Genomic DNA, 18303 nt, shown 5'->3' with positions numbered 1-18303 from the left:
ATCCACCCCCCCCCCCCCCCAAGGAATACTCAATACCTAGTTGTGGATCTTCTGTCCACAAAAGAATTGCCATAATCCGCGTCTATATAGCCTTGGATCTTCAAGTTTGCCCCTAAAGTGAATAAGATTCCTTTTTCTAGTGTAGCTTTGAGATGACTCAGGATTTTCCTCACTGCATTAATGTGTTCTTCAGTAGGGTTATGCATAAACTGACTTACTAGGCTGACAACAAAGAATATGTCAGGCCTAATATGAGAAAGGTATATTAGTCTTCCTACTAAGCACTAGAATCTCCCTTTGTCAACCTCATTTTCACCAGTATTTGCTTGCAATTTTGTGTTGGGATCAATCGGTATCCCCGCCCCTTTTCTTCCTAGTAACCTAGTTTCAACGAGTAGATCTAGGACATATTTCTGTTGGGACATGAAGATGCCTTCTTTTGAGTGGGCTAGTTCGATGCCTAAGAAGTACCTCAGGGGTCTAAGATCTTTTATTTCAAATTCCTGAGCTAAGTTTTGCTTTAGGCAGCCTTGTTCATTTAAGTCATTCCCTGTTACCACAATATCATCAACATATACAAGTAGATCGGTTACCTTTTCTCCTTTGTATTTGATGAATAGGGTGTGATCCCCTCGATTTTGGTGGTATCCCATAGATGACATGGCCTTTAAGAATATGCCAAACCATGTACGTGGAGATTGCTTGAGCCCATATAGGGCCTTCTTAAGTTTACACTCTTGGTTATTCCCTGTTCCTTCATGTTGAAATTTTGGAGGTATTTCCATGAAGACATCATCCTCTAAATCTCCATGTAAGAAAGCATTTTTGACATCAAGTTGTTTCAATTTCCATCCATAAGTAGCTGCCAATGCTAGGAGAACTCTAATAGTAGTCATTTTGGCTACAAGTGTGAATGTTTTTAGATAATCTATGCCATTGGATTGTGTATAACCCTTTGTAGCAAGCTGTGGCTTATACCTGTCAAGTGTCCCATCAGCTTTGTATTTACATTAAAAATCCACCTGCAGCCTACCAGTTTTATCCCTTTTGGTTTGGGTACCAACTCCCATGTATGATTCTTTTCTAGGGCTCTCATCTCTTCAAACATGGCTTCTTTCCAGTTGAGATCTTTTATTGCATCATCTATTGATTTAGGAATAGCAATTGCATCCAATGAAGTCAGGAAGCTTTTATGGATAGGTGATAGACGATGATAAGATAAGTAATTGGCCAATGGGTGTTTGGTACAAGTTCTAACCCTTTTTCGGATAGCAATTGGTAAGTCCAAATCTGTAGGCTTAGGTCGGGTTTGAGATGGGTTAGAAGTGTTGGGAGAGTCCTCATAGTGTGTTATTTCCAAACTAGGATTTGGGGCTAATGTTAAGTGTGGATGATTGTAAACATAGGGAGAGCCCTTGTATCTAATAGGGGAGATGAGCTTAGAGTCTTCCTGCTCAGTGAGAGAAACGTATGGCATCAGGGAGGCATGCATTGGGTGAGGAGAGAGACTAGAATTAGTATTCTGATGGGCTTGACCAGAACCTGATGGTACTATTTCAAGAATAGGACTAAGGTATTCCTAGTCTATATCAGCTTGTCCAATGATGTCTTGCCTGGCTGGAATAGGATCAAAGAATGGTTGGGATTCAATGAAAGTTACATCCTTTGAGACAAAGAACTTACGGTTACAGGGTGATAGCATTTATACCCCTTTTGGGTAGGAGAATATCCAAGAAAAACACATTTAAGAGCCCAATGATCCAATTTGTCTCTATGTATTTTGAGTATATGGACAAAACAAACACACCCGAACACTTTTAGAGGTAATGGTGTATGGAGATTGAGATCAGGGTAAAATGATGCTAGATTTTGGAAAGGACTTTGACCATTAAGAATCCTAGATGGCACCCTGTTGATAACATAGGTGGCTGTTAACACTAGTTCACCCTAAAATTGTTTTGGCATGTGATGATGATGTAGGATAGTTCGGGTGACATTGAGAAGATGCTTCATCTTCCTTTTAGCCACCCCATTCTGTTGAGGCGTATCAATGCAAGATGACTCATGGATAATGCCCTCTTGTTGAAAGTAATTTTGCAAGTGATTGTTGAAATAATCCCTTGCATTATCAGTTCTAAACTTTTTGATAGAGGTACTGAATTGGGTGTGAATCATTTTACAAAATGAGGGTAACATGGACCCAATGGTAGCCTTATCCTTTAGAATGAATACCCAACACATACGAGTACAATTATCAATGAAACGATATGAATCACTTTACCCCATAACAGCTAGGTATTTTGGATGGCCCCCAAACATCAGAGTGAATCAAATTAAATGGTTTAGAAGAAAATTTATTGCTGATAGGATAAGAGACTCGATAATGTTTAGTAATAATACATTCATCACACTTAAAATTACTAGGATCTAAAGAGTTGAACAAATCTGGAAACATTTGTTTTAACAAACCAAATGTAGGATGACCTAATCTAAAGTGGTGCAACCAAAAAGCAGAAAGAAACAAACCAAATGGAGGATGACCCAATCTAAAGTGGTGCAACCAAAAAGCAAAAAGATTAGAAGTTGACTAGGAGGAGTAGGCTATTTTGTGTTGTCTCCTTGTAGAATAATTACTCTTCCCTTCCAAGATATAGAGCCCATTGTGAACCTTAGCCACACTAATCATCTTCCTCGTGTCCTTGTCCTGAAACTTATACATGTGAGGTGAGAAAATAGCCAAACAATTCAAGTCTTTGGTTAGTTTATGAATAGATATCAAACTTGTAGTTAAACTTGGGACATGGAGAACCTGGTTAAGTGGCAGCCAAGGGTTTAGAAACACTCTGCCTTTTCCAGAAATAGGGACAGAGGTTCCGTTTGCAATGGTGATTTGTTTAGTGGGTTCAAGGATGTCATAGGTTTCAAAATAGTGGAGATTAGGGGTCATATGATCCATGCCTCTTGAATCAAGGATCCATATGCTGTTCTTATCAGTTTTAGAAGCTGTGAAAGTCTCATAGGACAGAGTGTTACCTTGTTGTACTTGGGAGCAGGATGCCCATCTTGGAATGTCCGAAGGACGGCCTTTAGTTTGCCTAGTTTAACTGGGTAAGATCAGCCTCTATTGAGTCCCCTTTATCAGCCTCTTCTTCTGGATCTTTATTGGATAAGTAGCTTTGGTGCTTCATATTTTTGAAACCTCCAATCCTGCTCAAGACTACTTCTTTCCCATGTAGTTTAAAGCATAGTTATTAAAGGCGCGCCTAGGCGCAAGGCGCCTTAAGGCGCCAGTTTGGCGCCTCGCCTGGGCTGAGGCGAGGCGGTTTCTGCAAGGCGGTTTCTGCAAGGCGCGCGCCTTGCAAGGTGAGGCGCTGAGGCGCGCCTAGGCGCGCCTTATGAAAATTGCGCCTGCATCCTGCCTGCATCACTTTTTTCTCTCCTCTCCAGCATCCCCTCTTCTCAGTTTCAGCATGTATACATCACTACTTATTTACATTTCTTTAGTTTAAGTAAATGTCCACATTTTCTTTTATTTATATTTTACCTTCCATTTACTTTAATACATAAATGTAAATAAGAAAGTACCCCCCATTTGGATTCAATAAAAATATCTAAAAAATCAAAATCCATAACAATAAGAAAATAGAATTTTGATTTTAGTACAAATTCAGGATTTAGCGATTTTACCACCCCCAAAATACATACCTACTATTTCTTGAAAAATTCATTAAAAATCATTTTAACAACAATGAATATTAACTATCAAAATACCAGGAGTTAGTTTTTCAAAATGAAAACATTTTCTTATATGTCTCCTTATAATGCCCTAATCTTCCAGACTTAGAAAAAATGCGCTAATCTTCCAGACCTAGAAAAATAGCATTTTTCAAAATGAAAGCATTTTCTTGATTGTGGACTTGTAGTGTTTATTGATTGTGGAGAATACTAAAGCTATTCCAAAATGTCCTCCATCAACAAAACAAGAGATTGGAGAGTACATGCAAAAGAAGAAAAATAACAGGGAATCAGGGATGAGCAAAATATGGCACCGTAAGATGATGATTTTCAATTTGGTGAAGGGTATGATGATGATGATGATTAAAACTTCTTTATTGATTGTGGACTTGTAGTGTTTATATGTTTGTTTAGAACTTTGCACGATGGTTGGTACTTGTTTGAGTTTGAGACTTTAAGTTTGAACTTTGATGATGTTTCTAGTTTAGAAATTGTATGATGAATGAATTAACTTTGATGTTGTTAGTTTAGAATTTGAAGATAATGAAACATTAATGATATGCATGTGTTATTATTGATAATTTGATAGTTTTTTATGATTTTACAAGATTTTTAGTTTTTTTTCTAAAAGGTGCGCCTCGCTTCGCAAAGGCGCGCCTCGCCTCGTGCGCCTCGCGCCTCAGGCTCCAGGACCCTTTGCGCCTCGCTGCGCCTCGCGCCTTTCAGAACTATGGTTTAAAGCATATTTTACTAGTTTGCCGTGGCTTTTTACAAAAAGTGCGCCATTGCCCTTCATGGTTAGGGGGCCATGATTATGAAATCTAGGTTTTCTAGGGTTTTGAACTCCGAGTTTTTCAGACTTGATTCCCTCTCCTTGTTTGCGAATTAGTAGTGCTGACCCTTCGGTGTTATGCTCTGTAAGCATGGCGCATGTTCGATTTTCCTCACTCTTAATGATAGCAAACACTTCATTTAAATTAGGGAGTTTGTCCTTACCAAGAACTTGTATCCTCACTTGATCAAATTTTGGGTTTAGGTCGGCTAGAAACTCAATTATTCGGTGTCTTTCAACAATTTGATTGAGAGTAGCAGCATCCTCTTGGCACACCATTTTGATAGCTTGATAGTGATCAAGCGTTAACCATAATTCTTTCATCTGATTGTAATATTCCATGACTGTCAACTGGCCTTGCTTGGTGGAATTGATCTTTGTTTTAACCTCAGAGATCATCGAAGCATCCTTGACTTTGGAATAGGTTTGCTGGACAGTCTCCCATATCTCCCTTGTTGTGCTTAGGAACATAAAATTCTTACTAATATCTGGCTGCATTGTACTCCATAACTAGGACATGATGCAGGAATCTTCCACATCCCAGGCTGTGAAGGCTAGATCTGCTTCCTTCAGAGGTATCCCAATTAAGTGGTTGCCTTTCTGACGTCCTTTGAGGAGTGTTTTGATCAGTTGAGTCCGTTGAAGGTAATTCCTACTGTCTAACCGATAGGACTAGTGAACACTAGGCAATTCACTAGCTATAGGGGATTGATCAATTGGATTTATCTCTTCAGTTGTGGTGGTAGGGGGAGTGACATTGGAAGACTCTGACATGATCTCCGGAAAACAGAAGAACAATGAAGGTTTTGATGAATGGAGTAAGAAGCTGTGCAATAAAAGCACTAGGGTTGCTGGTATATCAGGTCGGAATCGAGTGGCTCTGATACCATGTAGTAAAAATCAGAATAATTCTTCCAGGGAATTCATATCGAGATGTACACATACTTATAGATACAATACAATCTCCTAAGCCTATACAAATTCCTAAGAATTCTCCTAAGTTTTAGGATTAGATTACATTCCTAAGAACTAGGACTAGATTACAACTAATTTTCAAACAGATAAATAAATAAAATAATAACTTAGATATAGTAGTATGCATCCTTATCTTCTTAGTCTCTAAGCTCTCGGCTCCTCCTTCTCTCGTTGACAATAATAGTTTGCAACTTGAAATAGAATTGGCAGCCTTCACTTATCTCTACTCTGAATTGCAAGTTATTATAATCATGGTTTAGAAGTTGAGAGACTACTGCCTTTGGTTGCATCTTGTCAAGTGAAAGTTATGTTTTCTGCACTCTTCAATTTCAAATAGTAGTTTTTTGTTTGCTGATAGACAGATATTGGGCAAGCTCCGGCAAGCTCCTAGAACATGAAAATTTCACTAGCTTATATTGTGATGGTAACATATATCAAGCAATAGGCAGAAATGGGACTTAATTGCCTCTTTTCTTTTATGAGAATGGATTTCAAGGATTCTGAAAAAAAACCTAAATTCATTTGCTAAAGTGGCGTTTCAAGGAAAATTTTGTCCAAAACAGTTTCCTGTAAAGTTAACCAAGCAAAATTTCCATGCAAGTTTCCACATTTTGTTGTGTTCCTCCTCCCCTTTTTCCTTCTCTTTGACAAGTAAGCTTTTGTGTTTTAGTTCTTGACAACATAAATCTGTTTTGTGAAGGAAAGTCAAATGCACCTCTGTTACACTTATATTATATCCTTTTTGGAATTTAATACTCAGAAAATTAAAATAATTGCTAGAGTACGTTAGCTTTATTTTCTCAACAGACACCACTGTGGAATCTGGATCATTCAGGTTAAGTTCTGACGTCAAATTTTCTGTTCCTATTCCTCAACTTTTTCAGGTCGAGCAATATCTATTTATTAGCCAGGACATTTGTTCTTAGTTTTTATCAGTAATCAAAGCAAATTTGAACTAGTTTTGCTTTTGCGTATCTGGTTGAATGTTTGAGTGTATTAGTGGCATATTTTTCCATATTAGTGACATAAACTGAAATTGTTCTAGCAACTACTTTTTTATCTTTGCTTTCTTTTCACAGTATAGAGTAAATGTATTTCATGTCCTGGCAAAGCAAACTTAGCATCCACATTCATCAAACAGCCTGGTGGAGGAGTTCACAAGTAAAACAAACATTATCTGGTATGCTTGTTATATTGCAGGTATCAGGAGATTCTTACTGACCCTAGTTATGCTGGCCAGTTTGTCCTGATGACAAACCCACATATTGGGAATACCGGTGTTAATTTTGGTGGGTAATATCTTCATTTGTCATCTATTATGTTACTTTATTGGATGCCTAAATCCTGAATTAGGAAGGCTTCATCTGCAGATGATGAAGAGTCAAGACAATGTTTCCTAGCAGGTTTAGTAATTAGAAGCCTAAGTATCAGGTATGCTGCCTTCTGTTAAAATTGCGTTTTGCAGGCTGAAGATGAGGGAATTAGAAAGAGAATAATGAAAATTACCAAAAGGAAAACAGTACATGAATCATTTCTTTTCCTTTGTTTGGAAAAGGTATGGGTTAAATCAGCATATTATTTCTGTAGTAGGGTTTAAGAAAGGAAATGAAAAGAAATTAGTTAGAACCATGTATCCTTCTGAAAACTTTGTTTAAGATGGATGGATAGAATTTAGTATGAAGATAAATAAACTATTATGTATTTGTTCTCTATCCCATCAAATCATATCAATCTTGGGATGGACATCTTTTTGATGGAAACCCAGACCATGTTCCTCTGTCTAATTCCTTTACGTTTCCCTTCATGGAAAGCATAGGAAAGGGCAATTTTTAATCTGACTCCCTATCTGACCCATTTTGCTATATGCGCTTTATTGTAGCTTAAAGAACTGGCCAGTGACCACCTTCACTTTTAAATATTGTTATGGATTAAAATAGTTAGTGAACACGTGTTTTTCAGCACTTCAAATTGGAGATGCACAAGAACACTTGAAGATTATCTGGTAGAGCGGAATATTATGGGAATATGTAAGTTATGCTATGCTTTATAAGTATATCAGCATTGTTAATTTTATTAACATTAACCTCAGGATGGCTTCTAAGCTCTTAGTTGTTTTTTTGTTGCTTCTGCAACAGATGATGTAGACACACGTGCAATCACTCGTAGATTAAGACAAGATGGAAGTCTTATAGGTGTATTGAGCACAGAAGAAAGTAAAACAGATGACGAGCTGTTAGAAATGTCTCGTAAATGGGACATTGTTGGTTAGTATCCCTTTTACCTTTTAAATGGATTTTGGTAACATAGTACATTCCAGTGCTTAGCTTTCTTGACATGATTTTGCAGGTGTGGATTTAATAAGTGGGGTGTCCTGTAATGCCCCCTATGAATGGATTGACAAAACAGATTCAGAGTGGGAGTTTAGCTCAAATAGGAAGTTTGGAGAGACTTTTCATGTTAGTAGGAGTATGCTAAGTATGTGCTGTAATGTCTATAAACATATTTGCAGAAGAAAGCTTATTTATATCTGGCTTTTATTTCAATGAAGGTTATTGCGTATGATTTTGGAATCAAGCAAAATATATTAAGGCGCTTGGCATCATATGGTTGTAAAATTACTGTGGTCCCTTCAATGTGGCCAGCATCTGAGACTCTCAAGATGAAACCGGATGGAGTTCTTTTTAGCAATGGTCCAGGAGATCCATCTGCAGTTCCTTATGCTGTAGAAACAGTCCAGCAAATAATTGGAAAGGTTCCTGTTTTTGGAATTTGCATGGGCCACCAATTGCTTGGTCAGGCTTTGGGTGGTAAAACCTTTAAGATGAAATTTGGCCACCATGGAGGGAATCATCCTGTGCGTAACTTTCGAAGTGGCCATGTAGAGATCAGTGCACAGGTTTGTTCCATTTTAAAATAACTTTTTATTTAACTTGAATGATTTCATTTATCCATGTGTGAACAACCAACCATGCCAATGGATTAAAGTTTAAACCTAGGCCCTCTGTATATGGTAAGGGAGCTTATCTTCAGCATTCCAATTATGATTAAGTGATAGATCATCCTTGGTCTGATTCAAAAATGCCCATGTTTCTTCCATTTCTAAATTAACTTCTTTTTAACTTGAATGATTTCATTCACCCATGCGTGAACAACCATGTACTTGATTAGGAGGTCCACCATTTATGGCAGGGAGTTTTGGCTTGGCATTCCAGTTGTGATCAATTGTAATATATCATCCTTGGTCTGATTGGAAATTGCTCACTTGAGGTATTCCAATTGTATAAAATAAATGCAATGTCAAAGTTCCAAAAGTTCCAACTGTTGTCTGTTGATATGGAATGACTATAACTATGGTTTCTCCTTGTTTATGAATTGGGATCACCAGCTATTAGTTATACTCAATAAGCAATACTGCAACTTTTCAATTTTGAGTTGCTTGTCTGGACTGTTCCATCTCTCTCTCTCTCTCTCCCCATCCCCTTTTTTTATAGGTGCAACCATTCGTCTTCTCTTCACGTGTCCAAATCTTTTTAAATGTCTCTTGCTCATCTTATCTTGCCAGGATGTTAGAATATGTAGTACATAAAAAGATTTCATTTTTCTCTGTTTCTGAGAGATTTTCTTTCTCTCCTCCCCCACCCTACTTTTAGGTGAGTGATTTTTTGTACAGGTTTCATCTCCCTGTATGGTAATTTCTTTTTCATGCTATCTTTATTTATTTAAAAAGGAGAATCTTATCCAGTTACAGGTTGAGCACCTAAATTCTTTTAAATTCCACTAGTGGTAGTTTCTATTCTGACTCTTTTTCTTGAGTCATAAAGTTTAATTGTCATAATCTTCTAGTTGATGCATTATATTTTTAACCCAATTTTGATTTTCATTACTATGCTATGACTAATATGAGTGGGAGTGTTGGTAGTAATGATAGGGTTGCTCCTCCTAATCCTCGCAAAGTGGAGAGCCCTTTGCTTTGAAGACACCCTTTCTTTATGCTATGATTGATATCCATTTACTGATGTTTATGATGTGGTGTCTAAATTTAGCTCATTGAAAATCACTCTCGTGATGTTCACTAGTTCTTTTCTTTCAATTTCTTAAAGAAAAGGAGAAAAACACACATTTTCCTCCAAATATTCATTTATTTTCACCTTCAATTTGTCATGTGGCAGAATCACAACTATGCTGTTGACCCTGCATCACTTCCCGAGGGCGTGGAAGTAACTCATGTTAATCTCAATGATGGAAGCTGTGCTGGACTTGCTTTCCCTCAACTAAAACTCATGTCTCTTCAATACCATCCGGAAGCATCCCCAGGACCTCATGATTCAGATCTTGGTAATTGAATTCTTTTAACCCGTGGACAAGATCTTTTCACAAATGCTAATGTTTGATGCAATGTGAACATTTTATTATTTCTTTGCAAAACTTGGTACATTTATATTTGCATATATGATGATTAAAAAAAAAAAAATACTATTAGAAGTGCATATAGATGTAAAAGATACATATACTGCTGCATGGAGCAAAAGATACGTATATGAACTAATTTCTTAATTTATGAAAAGAATGGGAGGGAGGGAGCATTCTTACCTGAAGCATTGACTTGCCTAACTGATTTCTTAATTTACCAATCTATTTGGTGAGCCAGTTCTATTGATAGTTTTTAAATGCCTATGAAAATGAAATTTTGAAGAGCAGTGGTTAAAATATTCTTAGATGTCATGCAAGGTCCTTTTATATTCAATTTGTCAAAATAATTACAATTGTTAAAGTTCACGTGTAATTATTCCTTTTTACGTTTGTTCATGTTGCCAGAATAGGAAGGGGGAAGCTATCTAGACTAGAAAAGATAAAAGAAAATGAGATATGAGAAAATGATTAAGAAGCAAATGGAGAAACTCAATATAAATCTTATGTAGAACTTCTATGGTACAACATGAACACTTAGCCAATCTTATTTGAACTCATGATAATGCTTTAATAAATATTTTGATACGTCATAACATATGTTTAATTGAAACTAAAAAAAAAAAAACATAAAAAGGAGTAGATCAAGCGTGCAAATAATTTTTGCAGGGTTCTTTACAAACTTCTCTTCAGTTTTTTGTGTCATGAATGTATCCTAAACATGTTCCTGAAGTTTCATGAGCTGCCCCCTTGAGTTTCTGGTGCGCTTCTCCAAAATTTGGTTTCATACCCATTCTGGAAATTCACTCTTACAAGCACATTTCACTTCCTATTTTAAGTTTGTAACATATTTGTTGTCTAGATTAGTACACAGGATGTGTAGATTTGTTATACAATTTCTTCCATCTGAATGTTGAGGTATTGTTGTCTTGTGTGCAGCTTTTGCGGATTTTATTCTGCTGATGCGACAAGAAAAACAAGGCGCATAGAAAAGTCTTCTCCAGGTTAATTCAGTCGGTGATATGCATGTAGGATACAATTCAGTGGTGATAAAAGCCTGGTTAAACATCAAGGGATGGTGACAGTGAAAGGAAAAACTACCATATAGGCTGGAAATTGTTTCAATGGATGCTACTGTTGGCTGTTGAGTTGTTGATCAGAACTAGTTTGTGTGGTCATCTAATCAGCAAGAATAAAACACTACTTGATTGCACCAAGGAATACGACTGAGAACTTACATTTCTCCTTGTAAAACCTTCAAGCTGGCATCTTGTCTAACTTTTATGCTTGGAATGCAAGACCAACTGGGAAATCTATATAAACGTCTATGTGGTGTTCTGAGATCTTTTCCATAAAATTGGTAGGGTTTGGACTTGGAATGATGCATTATTAGTGTTGTAGCTGGCCATCTTGTTGTCTGGGGAATGACAAATGCTAATTGATAGGGCTTTCTATAGTACGCTATGGGTACAGGTACCTCCATCCTTTTAACCGTTAGATTAGTGATGCTCGATCCTAGCCTTTGAATTGTATGGAAAGGAAACTTGTTCGACTGGCTAAAATTAAAGGTATAAAAACTCAATAAAAATTTGCCAGGGCCCACACTGATATTTCTCTTACATTCAGTCATTTGGCAATTGTAAATACTCTTTTTGTCTCGCGTTCCATTTCCCCAAATCCTTTTCCATCTCTCATCCTCAACTTAGGGTTTTGGCTCCCCCCCACTCTCTCTCTCTCTCTCTCTCTCTATATATATATATATATACATATATATATATATATATTCCATTTATCCAAATCCATCTTCGATTTAGGATTTTGACTGTCTTTGGCTCTTGCATTTACACTGTAAGTTTTCATTCCTTTGCTGCTATTTGATGGTAGTCTCTGGTTTTTGTTTACTTTCATTCTTTATTTGACCTACACTTGCTTGTGCCTGCCTCAAATTTTGCTTAGATTTGATTGGAAGAGCTTGGTTCCAGGGAGATTCCGATGGTTGTAGGTGTTCTTTATGTTGTTTTGGACTTCAATTTTGGTTGTTGATGTTCTCGGCTTTGCATATGAAGGCCTTTCGGTGGTTGGTGCTTTTGGGAATTGGATATTGAAGGTCTTATATCACTCTGACTTAATTAGTAATTAGTTGATTATCCCCTTTGTTGTGGAGTTTCGTTTTTGGAAATTGGAATTAAATAATTGAACGGTCTATTAGTGCCAAAAAAAATAAAAAGAAAAGAAAAAAAGGCTTAATAGATGTAGTTGTGGTTTTTAAGGCTCATTATCATTCGTAGCTTCTATTTTTCACCTTCCTGGCCTGCGTTTAATTCCTGTGAAATACGTTGAATTCCCACTCAAATTGGGGAAGTATTCTGAACCTTTGTTGAGCACCATTGTCTCTTCTTGGAGACCTAAATAGCAATGGACAGAAGATATAGATTACATGATTGGACAATGCCTCCAGCAACGACATGTCAATAAAAAGGGTTAGTGCTGCTTGATGCTTTGCAAATAAGCTGTTTTCTCAACTGTTGAGAGGAGGCATTACATGGAAAGGGCAGCTGTGGTGGTGACTCACAGTTGTTGAAGTCATTCAGGTGAAGATTTGCTTAATGTAATATTGCATCTTGTCGTTTGGGGTATGTGTTAAAAAATGTAACATGTAAATACGTAGCTGAAAAACAGTGAGCATTTGGAGATTTTTCCCGTGGAAGAAACATGGATGTTCGACTCGTTTGAATTACCGATTAGAAACAGAATCACACTTTTAAAAATCGATTATGAGTCACAATCTAAAGGACCATGCTATTGGTATTTCTTGAGCTACACCTTGAATTACATAATGCATCATAAATGATAAAAATATTCCTCGCACCTCACCGCCTTGGGTGAGGGATATTTTAATCATGTACCTCACAATCTCACTTCATCGCATAGGGTAAGGAGTATTTTAGATATTTTAGCTACATTATGTAGTTCAAGGTGTAACCCATGATATATCAATAGCATTTTTACAACCTAAAAGCTAATACAGAAAAAGACCTGAGAACTTTTTTGTATTTCGTTTTGAGAGTCATATAATTCGCCTTCATCTATATATATATATATATATATGTACTAAATATATACAAATAACTTCCAATCTCCCCACTTCTCCATTTGCAGAAAGTAGAAGTTGAGGGTGGTTTCTACAACCCATGAGTCCTTATAGGCGGGTCTGCAGACTACAATGTTTAACTCGGATCCATGACCTGGATCCGTACGTATCCATGTTACTAACAGTATGGCATTTAGAAGAATAATTGATATTCTGATAAACATTTCCTTACATATGTAGTGTATAAATAAGTCGACATGATTAATGGCATAAAGGTGATAAATGTACATAAACATATCTAAGATATATATGCACACTTTCTTGCAGCAAGGAGACTATGAAGGGAATCCTAATGCTATGACATGAAAAGTTCAATTCCATCTGCCATGATGGGAATGCATTAGGATTTTTTTCTAATTTGGTTTCATTTGTTTTCACAGTAATGTTTTTGACCGGTAGATTTTAGCTTTTATTTAGTGTTGTGGATTGGTTGTTGGTATATGGGAACTTAGGTTATTGGAAGTACAATTTCAATCCTGCTCTGTCCTGTCCATATGAAAATAAGTTTGTGACCTCCCATATTTGGGCTATCTTAGTCTCACTCCAAATTCCAGATTCTTATATCCATGGTAAGGTTTTGAGAAGTTGGATTTCTGTGCCAATATCATGAAGCTTGAAATCTTATCTACTTTTGATCTATTAAATGTATTGAATGATTTAAGTCAGATTACTGCATAGCATGGGTTGGGAGTTTTGTCGAGTGATTTTGGTATGTTCTTCTATTTTCTAGTTTATTTACTCTTGTGAAGCTAATTTATGTCATCCAATTCATTGTAGTTTTCTTGGAAACAAAAATGTATTCTATAATTTAAGTCCGATTATTGCATAGCATGGGTAGGGGGAAATGTCGAGTGGCTTTGGTTTGTTCATCTATTGGCTACTTTATTTACTCTTGTGAAGCTAGATGTTAAATTGGTTATTTTTTATTCTTAATTTATGTCATCTAATTCATTCTGTTTTTCTTGTATTAGTTTTTTTAGAAATAGAAATAAAATATAAATACAATAGGGAATGGAAACAAAAAATGACATTTTTCAAAAAAGTAAGAATAGGTATGTGAAAAAAATCTATAAATTAAAAAATATAGGAGTCTTTTTTTAAATATAATTTTTAATATAAAAATTATAAAAAATAATTATTTAATCAAATATAAACATAAGTTTCATCATCTATCCAGATAAAGATAACTGCAAATTCTATTATCTATGAATCATAACTTAATAATTAAAAAAATAAAAAAAAATAAAAAAAATCAAATATAATACAATTTAAGAAAGTTCCTCCACTTCATTATCATTCTCTAACAGCAGTAGCTAAATATGGGAAACACATTTCAAAATAGAAACGTGTTTTTAATTTTTTCAAAATTTTAAAAACGACTTTAAAATGTTTTTAAAATTATTGAAGCAGTCTTGAATCATAGTTTTAGAGTTTCTTGAAATTTCGGAGTACGAACATTTTGAAAACATCAAAACAGTGCATCTCATGGGTAGTTTCTCTTCTAATAATGTAGTCAAAATTGCATTAAGGGGTTGTTTCACTTTGGCTTCTACAATGCTATAAAAAGAAATTGATTTTTCTATATTCTTTTCTTTCCTTTCTTTCTTTTACGTGTCAAAAGCATGTGGTTATGCATCGGGATCTAAAGCCTGAGAACGTTCTGTTTGCAGACCAGAAGGAACAGGCACCTATGAAAGCAATTGATTTTGGGCTGTCAGTCTTCTTTAAGCCTAGTACTGCCTTTTAATATCCATTTCTTGAATTATATGCTTGTTATCACCAACAGTAAATGACTTCTCCATTTACCATTGGCTGAAACTTTCTAATTTTTGCAGGTGTGAGATTTCTTGAGATTGTAGGAAGTCCATACTACATGGCTCCTGAGGTGCTGAAACGAAACTATAGTCCAGAAATAGATGTCTGGAGTGTTGGAGTAATCATTTGTATCTCTTACTTTGTGGCTTCCCACCTTTTTGGGCAGGTCGGTATGCGATCCAAAGATTTAATGGTGTTTTTCACTTCCCTGGGTATACAGGTCTAAAAAGTATGGTTTCTGCAGCAGACATTATTACTTGCAAGTTACAAAATTTTGTGCCCGAGTTAATAAAATGTACGTCTGAGTTATACAAGGCCTTTATAGTTCAAAGCACTCAAGCAAGACCATTTTTATATTAACTTTCAGCTTGATAATTCTGCAGAAGAATGGGTGGATATAGAATGTAGTACATGCAGCTTCCTGTATCCCATAAAGTGGACTAACCAGGGCAGTAGCTTTTGTTAGTCTTAAAGGGATGACATATTGTGGGGTTGCTTTGTATTTTATGTTGTGCTGTCTTTAAGATATGAGCAGCAAGAAGTAAAAGGCATATAGCTTCCTCCCCTCTTTTCCCCCGGCCTCCATAGAGAAGTAGATATGGAGTCTTTGGAAGTCTGATTTGGGAAGAATAAGGACACCATCCATTCCAAGTATCAGAGACGTTTATGGAATGCCTTTTTTTTAGGATGACAGATAAGTGTTTTAGTGATAGTAGTATAATTAGATTTTTTTTAGAGTAAAATAATAATATAAAAGATAAAGTTAATTTTCTATATAATATATAGTTCAAACTTTTAGATGAGATGATGATAAATAATTTAATTTTTTTCACTTAAATAGGATTATTACTTGCAGGCTATCTATCCTTATGGAATGAGCCTCTTCATCGATAAATGGATGCACCATTGAGAATTTCCATTTTCTAGGGTTTATATAATTGCAGCTATATATATTGCTAAGACCATTTTTTTGGCCTACTAAGACCATTTTGTTTTCTGCCATGTAGAAACTGAACCAGCTGTTGCTCAAGCTTTGGGTTATGACCGAAAAGGTTGATTTGATTTGGTCTAAGGGTTATTATTCCCATCAAAAGAGCTAATTTCCAACTCTCGAGGCTTTACACAATGGCAGAACTTAGGATAAATGGGCCGACCACAAAGTTCACTTATATTCTAGATCCTGGATTTGTTTCCTTATTAGTGAAATACTATTACATGGTTTGTTTCTTTGCAAAACACGGATAAGGTTGTTGCTTTGTGATTGAAATTCGCATGTTTAAGTTGCAGAAATAAATCTTTGCAAATCGACCCTCCCTACCATTGCAAAACAAAGAGTGTTGTGTGCTAGGGCACACTTACTGTTCGCGTTTCTTTATGGTTATTGATTGGAACTGTGGATTTTCTAGTGTTAGTAGAAACCTGTTCATTTAGATCTTACCACATTGTCCTACCTCGGATAATTTCTTAGTTCCAGATATGCATTTGCAGGAAGGGCATGTATAAGTTATGCGTTTGCCATAATGATGAAGGCTGGCACAGATTGGAGAAAAGCATCGAGGCAGTACTCAGGAGAGCGGTACACAACAGCTTCAGCTTGTAACAACATATTATTGCAGAAAAGGTGAGTTCTAATTGGAGAAGTCTCTTGATGTTGTAGCTAGGCTCCATCAACCTGACCACAAAAGTCACATTGTCTCCGTCTCTCTCCTTGTTTTCTTCCATTGACAAAATCATTAGGTTTAATCTCTTTCCCCTGGTTGCTCCTTTCATTTTCCATTTTTTATTTCATTTAAAGTTGTGTGGAAGTGCTAGACTTCACATTTTATTTTTGACCTAATGCGTCCCATTTTATTTTGCCATCACTTGCTTGTACTCTGCTAAGAGGTTTTGTTAAATCTGTTCTTTTGGCTGAGCATCCTGTTTGAGTCTCTTAGGGGCTTTATTGTAGGTAGGCTTTGTCGCGGCTTTGATTTTACTCTTAGATTTTGTTACTGTTGGCTATTGACTCTGGTATTTGATAAAGCTTATGGCACCATTTATTTAAGATAAATGTTTAATTTAAATATGTAGATAGAAGGTGAATGTAGGTCAATTCTTATCTTATTCGGAGTCCATGATGAGAGAATCTTATGGGGTTATTATAAAAAAAATGATAGGTTCCCTTTTCACTTTACAACAATGGTCATATCTGACTGGTCCTCTTCATGCCATGATAATTAGGGTTAGAAATGAGAGTAAGATCTAGTCCATTGCAGGTTATTATTCATAGTCTTAAAAGATATTTAGTTTTTAGTTATCAATGACAATACATTAAACATGTAAGTAACTCTTATTAATTTTGAAGTTATAGTATTCATGTATGGTCACTTCGATTTATCTTACATGGTTATCACATGATGGTCAGAAGCTAAAGATACAAATAAAATATTGAATCCAAATGTAAATGTATCCAAACCAAATATTGTGATCTGTACATTCAAACCCCAAGATGCAATACTTTTTTTTTTTTTCCATGGGTTAGTGTGTGAAGATCACCTTAGCTTGCGTAAGATACAGGATAAAAAAATGGGGTTTTGATTTTTGATCCCTTGATAAGGTAATGGTTGGCTCATAGTAACATTGAAAGCCAGTTAAATATTTCATTTGAAATGCCATGCAACCTTGAAGTTGTAAATGGTTATAACAAGATGCACCCCAATAGAATAACAAATTTTACCCATGTAATCTATTCATGCACGTTTAATGTGTTCATGGTGGCTGTGTGTGGGTTATGTTAAGAATGTTCGCAAGTTCTATGCTATGATGTTGGTAGTATTTGCATGTGTAGGTAATGGCCTCGATGCCTCTATCCTTGTGTGTGGTCGCTGTAAAATCAGGGAAATTCTTAAGGGTATAAATGGAATTTCGAAAGAAAGAGATTGTAGGGTACACTATCTCAGTCTTAAGCGATCGAATCAGCAGAATGGAGTACCCCGGACCCTAGATAGCTAAGGAAAATGGGATAGTACCGACGAGTGATTCGAGGCATACTTTAAGGTATCATAAGAAGTTAGATCGGGAACAGTTTTCGGTATACCTGTCGACCAGGCTGAGAAAACCAAATCAATGTAGGAAACCTCCAAAGAGCCAACAGAATGTGTTGAGGATCAATATTTTACGTGTAGAACAACTCTTGAGCGAATTCGGGTTGAAAAGAAGGGATTTATGGTCAAAAGGATCAGTCGAGCCTAAATACAATTTTCTAATCTTGCCCGAGGGAGGTCAAAAGGATAGTTTTCAAAAATCTTGAGGATGAAATGAAGAGTACCAAACTTGTGGGCCTTAGTGGTATTGTTGGAAAGATTAGGGGCCTCAAGGATAGGGGTAAACTGATGTTGGAAATTAGTTA

At 36.1% G+C, this 18303-nt stretch overlaps 1 protein-coding gene and 1 long non-coding RNA gene across 2 annotated transcripts in view; both read left to right on the top strand.

Annotated features, from left to right (window-relative positions):
* Nucleotides 1-11290, top strand: part of LOC127803305 (carbamoyl-phosphate synthase small chain, chloroplastic) — a 34830-nt gene extending 23540 nt beyond the window's left edge. Inside the window, exons 3-10 of the mRNA XM_052339430.1 lie at nucleotides 6743-6831; nucleotides 6913-6973; nucleotides 7502-7569; nucleotides 7678-7806; nucleotides 7889-7998; nucleotides 8091-8438; nucleotides 9712-9877; nucleotides 10889-11290. Coding sequence (XP_052195390.1) covers nucleotides 6743-6831; nucleotides 6913-6973; nucleotides 7502-7569; nucleotides 7678-7806; nucleotides 7889-7998; nucleotides 8091-8438; nucleotides 9712-9877; nucleotides 10889-10938 — 1021 coding nt within the window. The 3' untranslated portion in view covers nucleotides 10939-11290. The remainder of the gene's footprint in view (nucleotides 1-6742; nucleotides 6832-6912; nucleotides 6974-7501; nucleotides 7570-7677; nucleotides 7807-7888; nucleotides 7999-8090; nucleotides 8439-9711; nucleotides 9878-10888) is intronic.
* Nucleotides 11291-11804: 514 nt separating this feature from the next.
* LOC127803308 (uncharacterized) lies at nucleotides 11805-17445 on the top strand. Its single transcript, XR_008023491.1, has 3 exons — nucleotides 11805-14833; nucleotides 14936-15081; nucleotides 16404-17445. It is a non-coding gene; the product is annotated as an uncharacterized LOC127803308 (long non-coding RNA).
* Nucleotides 17446-18303: the final 858 nt, after the last annotated feature.

Source organism: Diospyros lotus, chromosome 6, assembly GCF_014633365.1.
Source record: "Diospyros lotus cultivar Yz01 chromosome 6, ASM1463336v1, whole genome shotgun sequence".
NCBI lineage: Eukaryota > Viridiplantae > Streptophyta > Magnoliopsida > Ericales > Ebenaceae > Diospyros > Diospyros lotus.
Note: the sequence above shows the minus strand (reverse complement) of the source record. Positions and strands in the feature narration are given on the sequence as shown.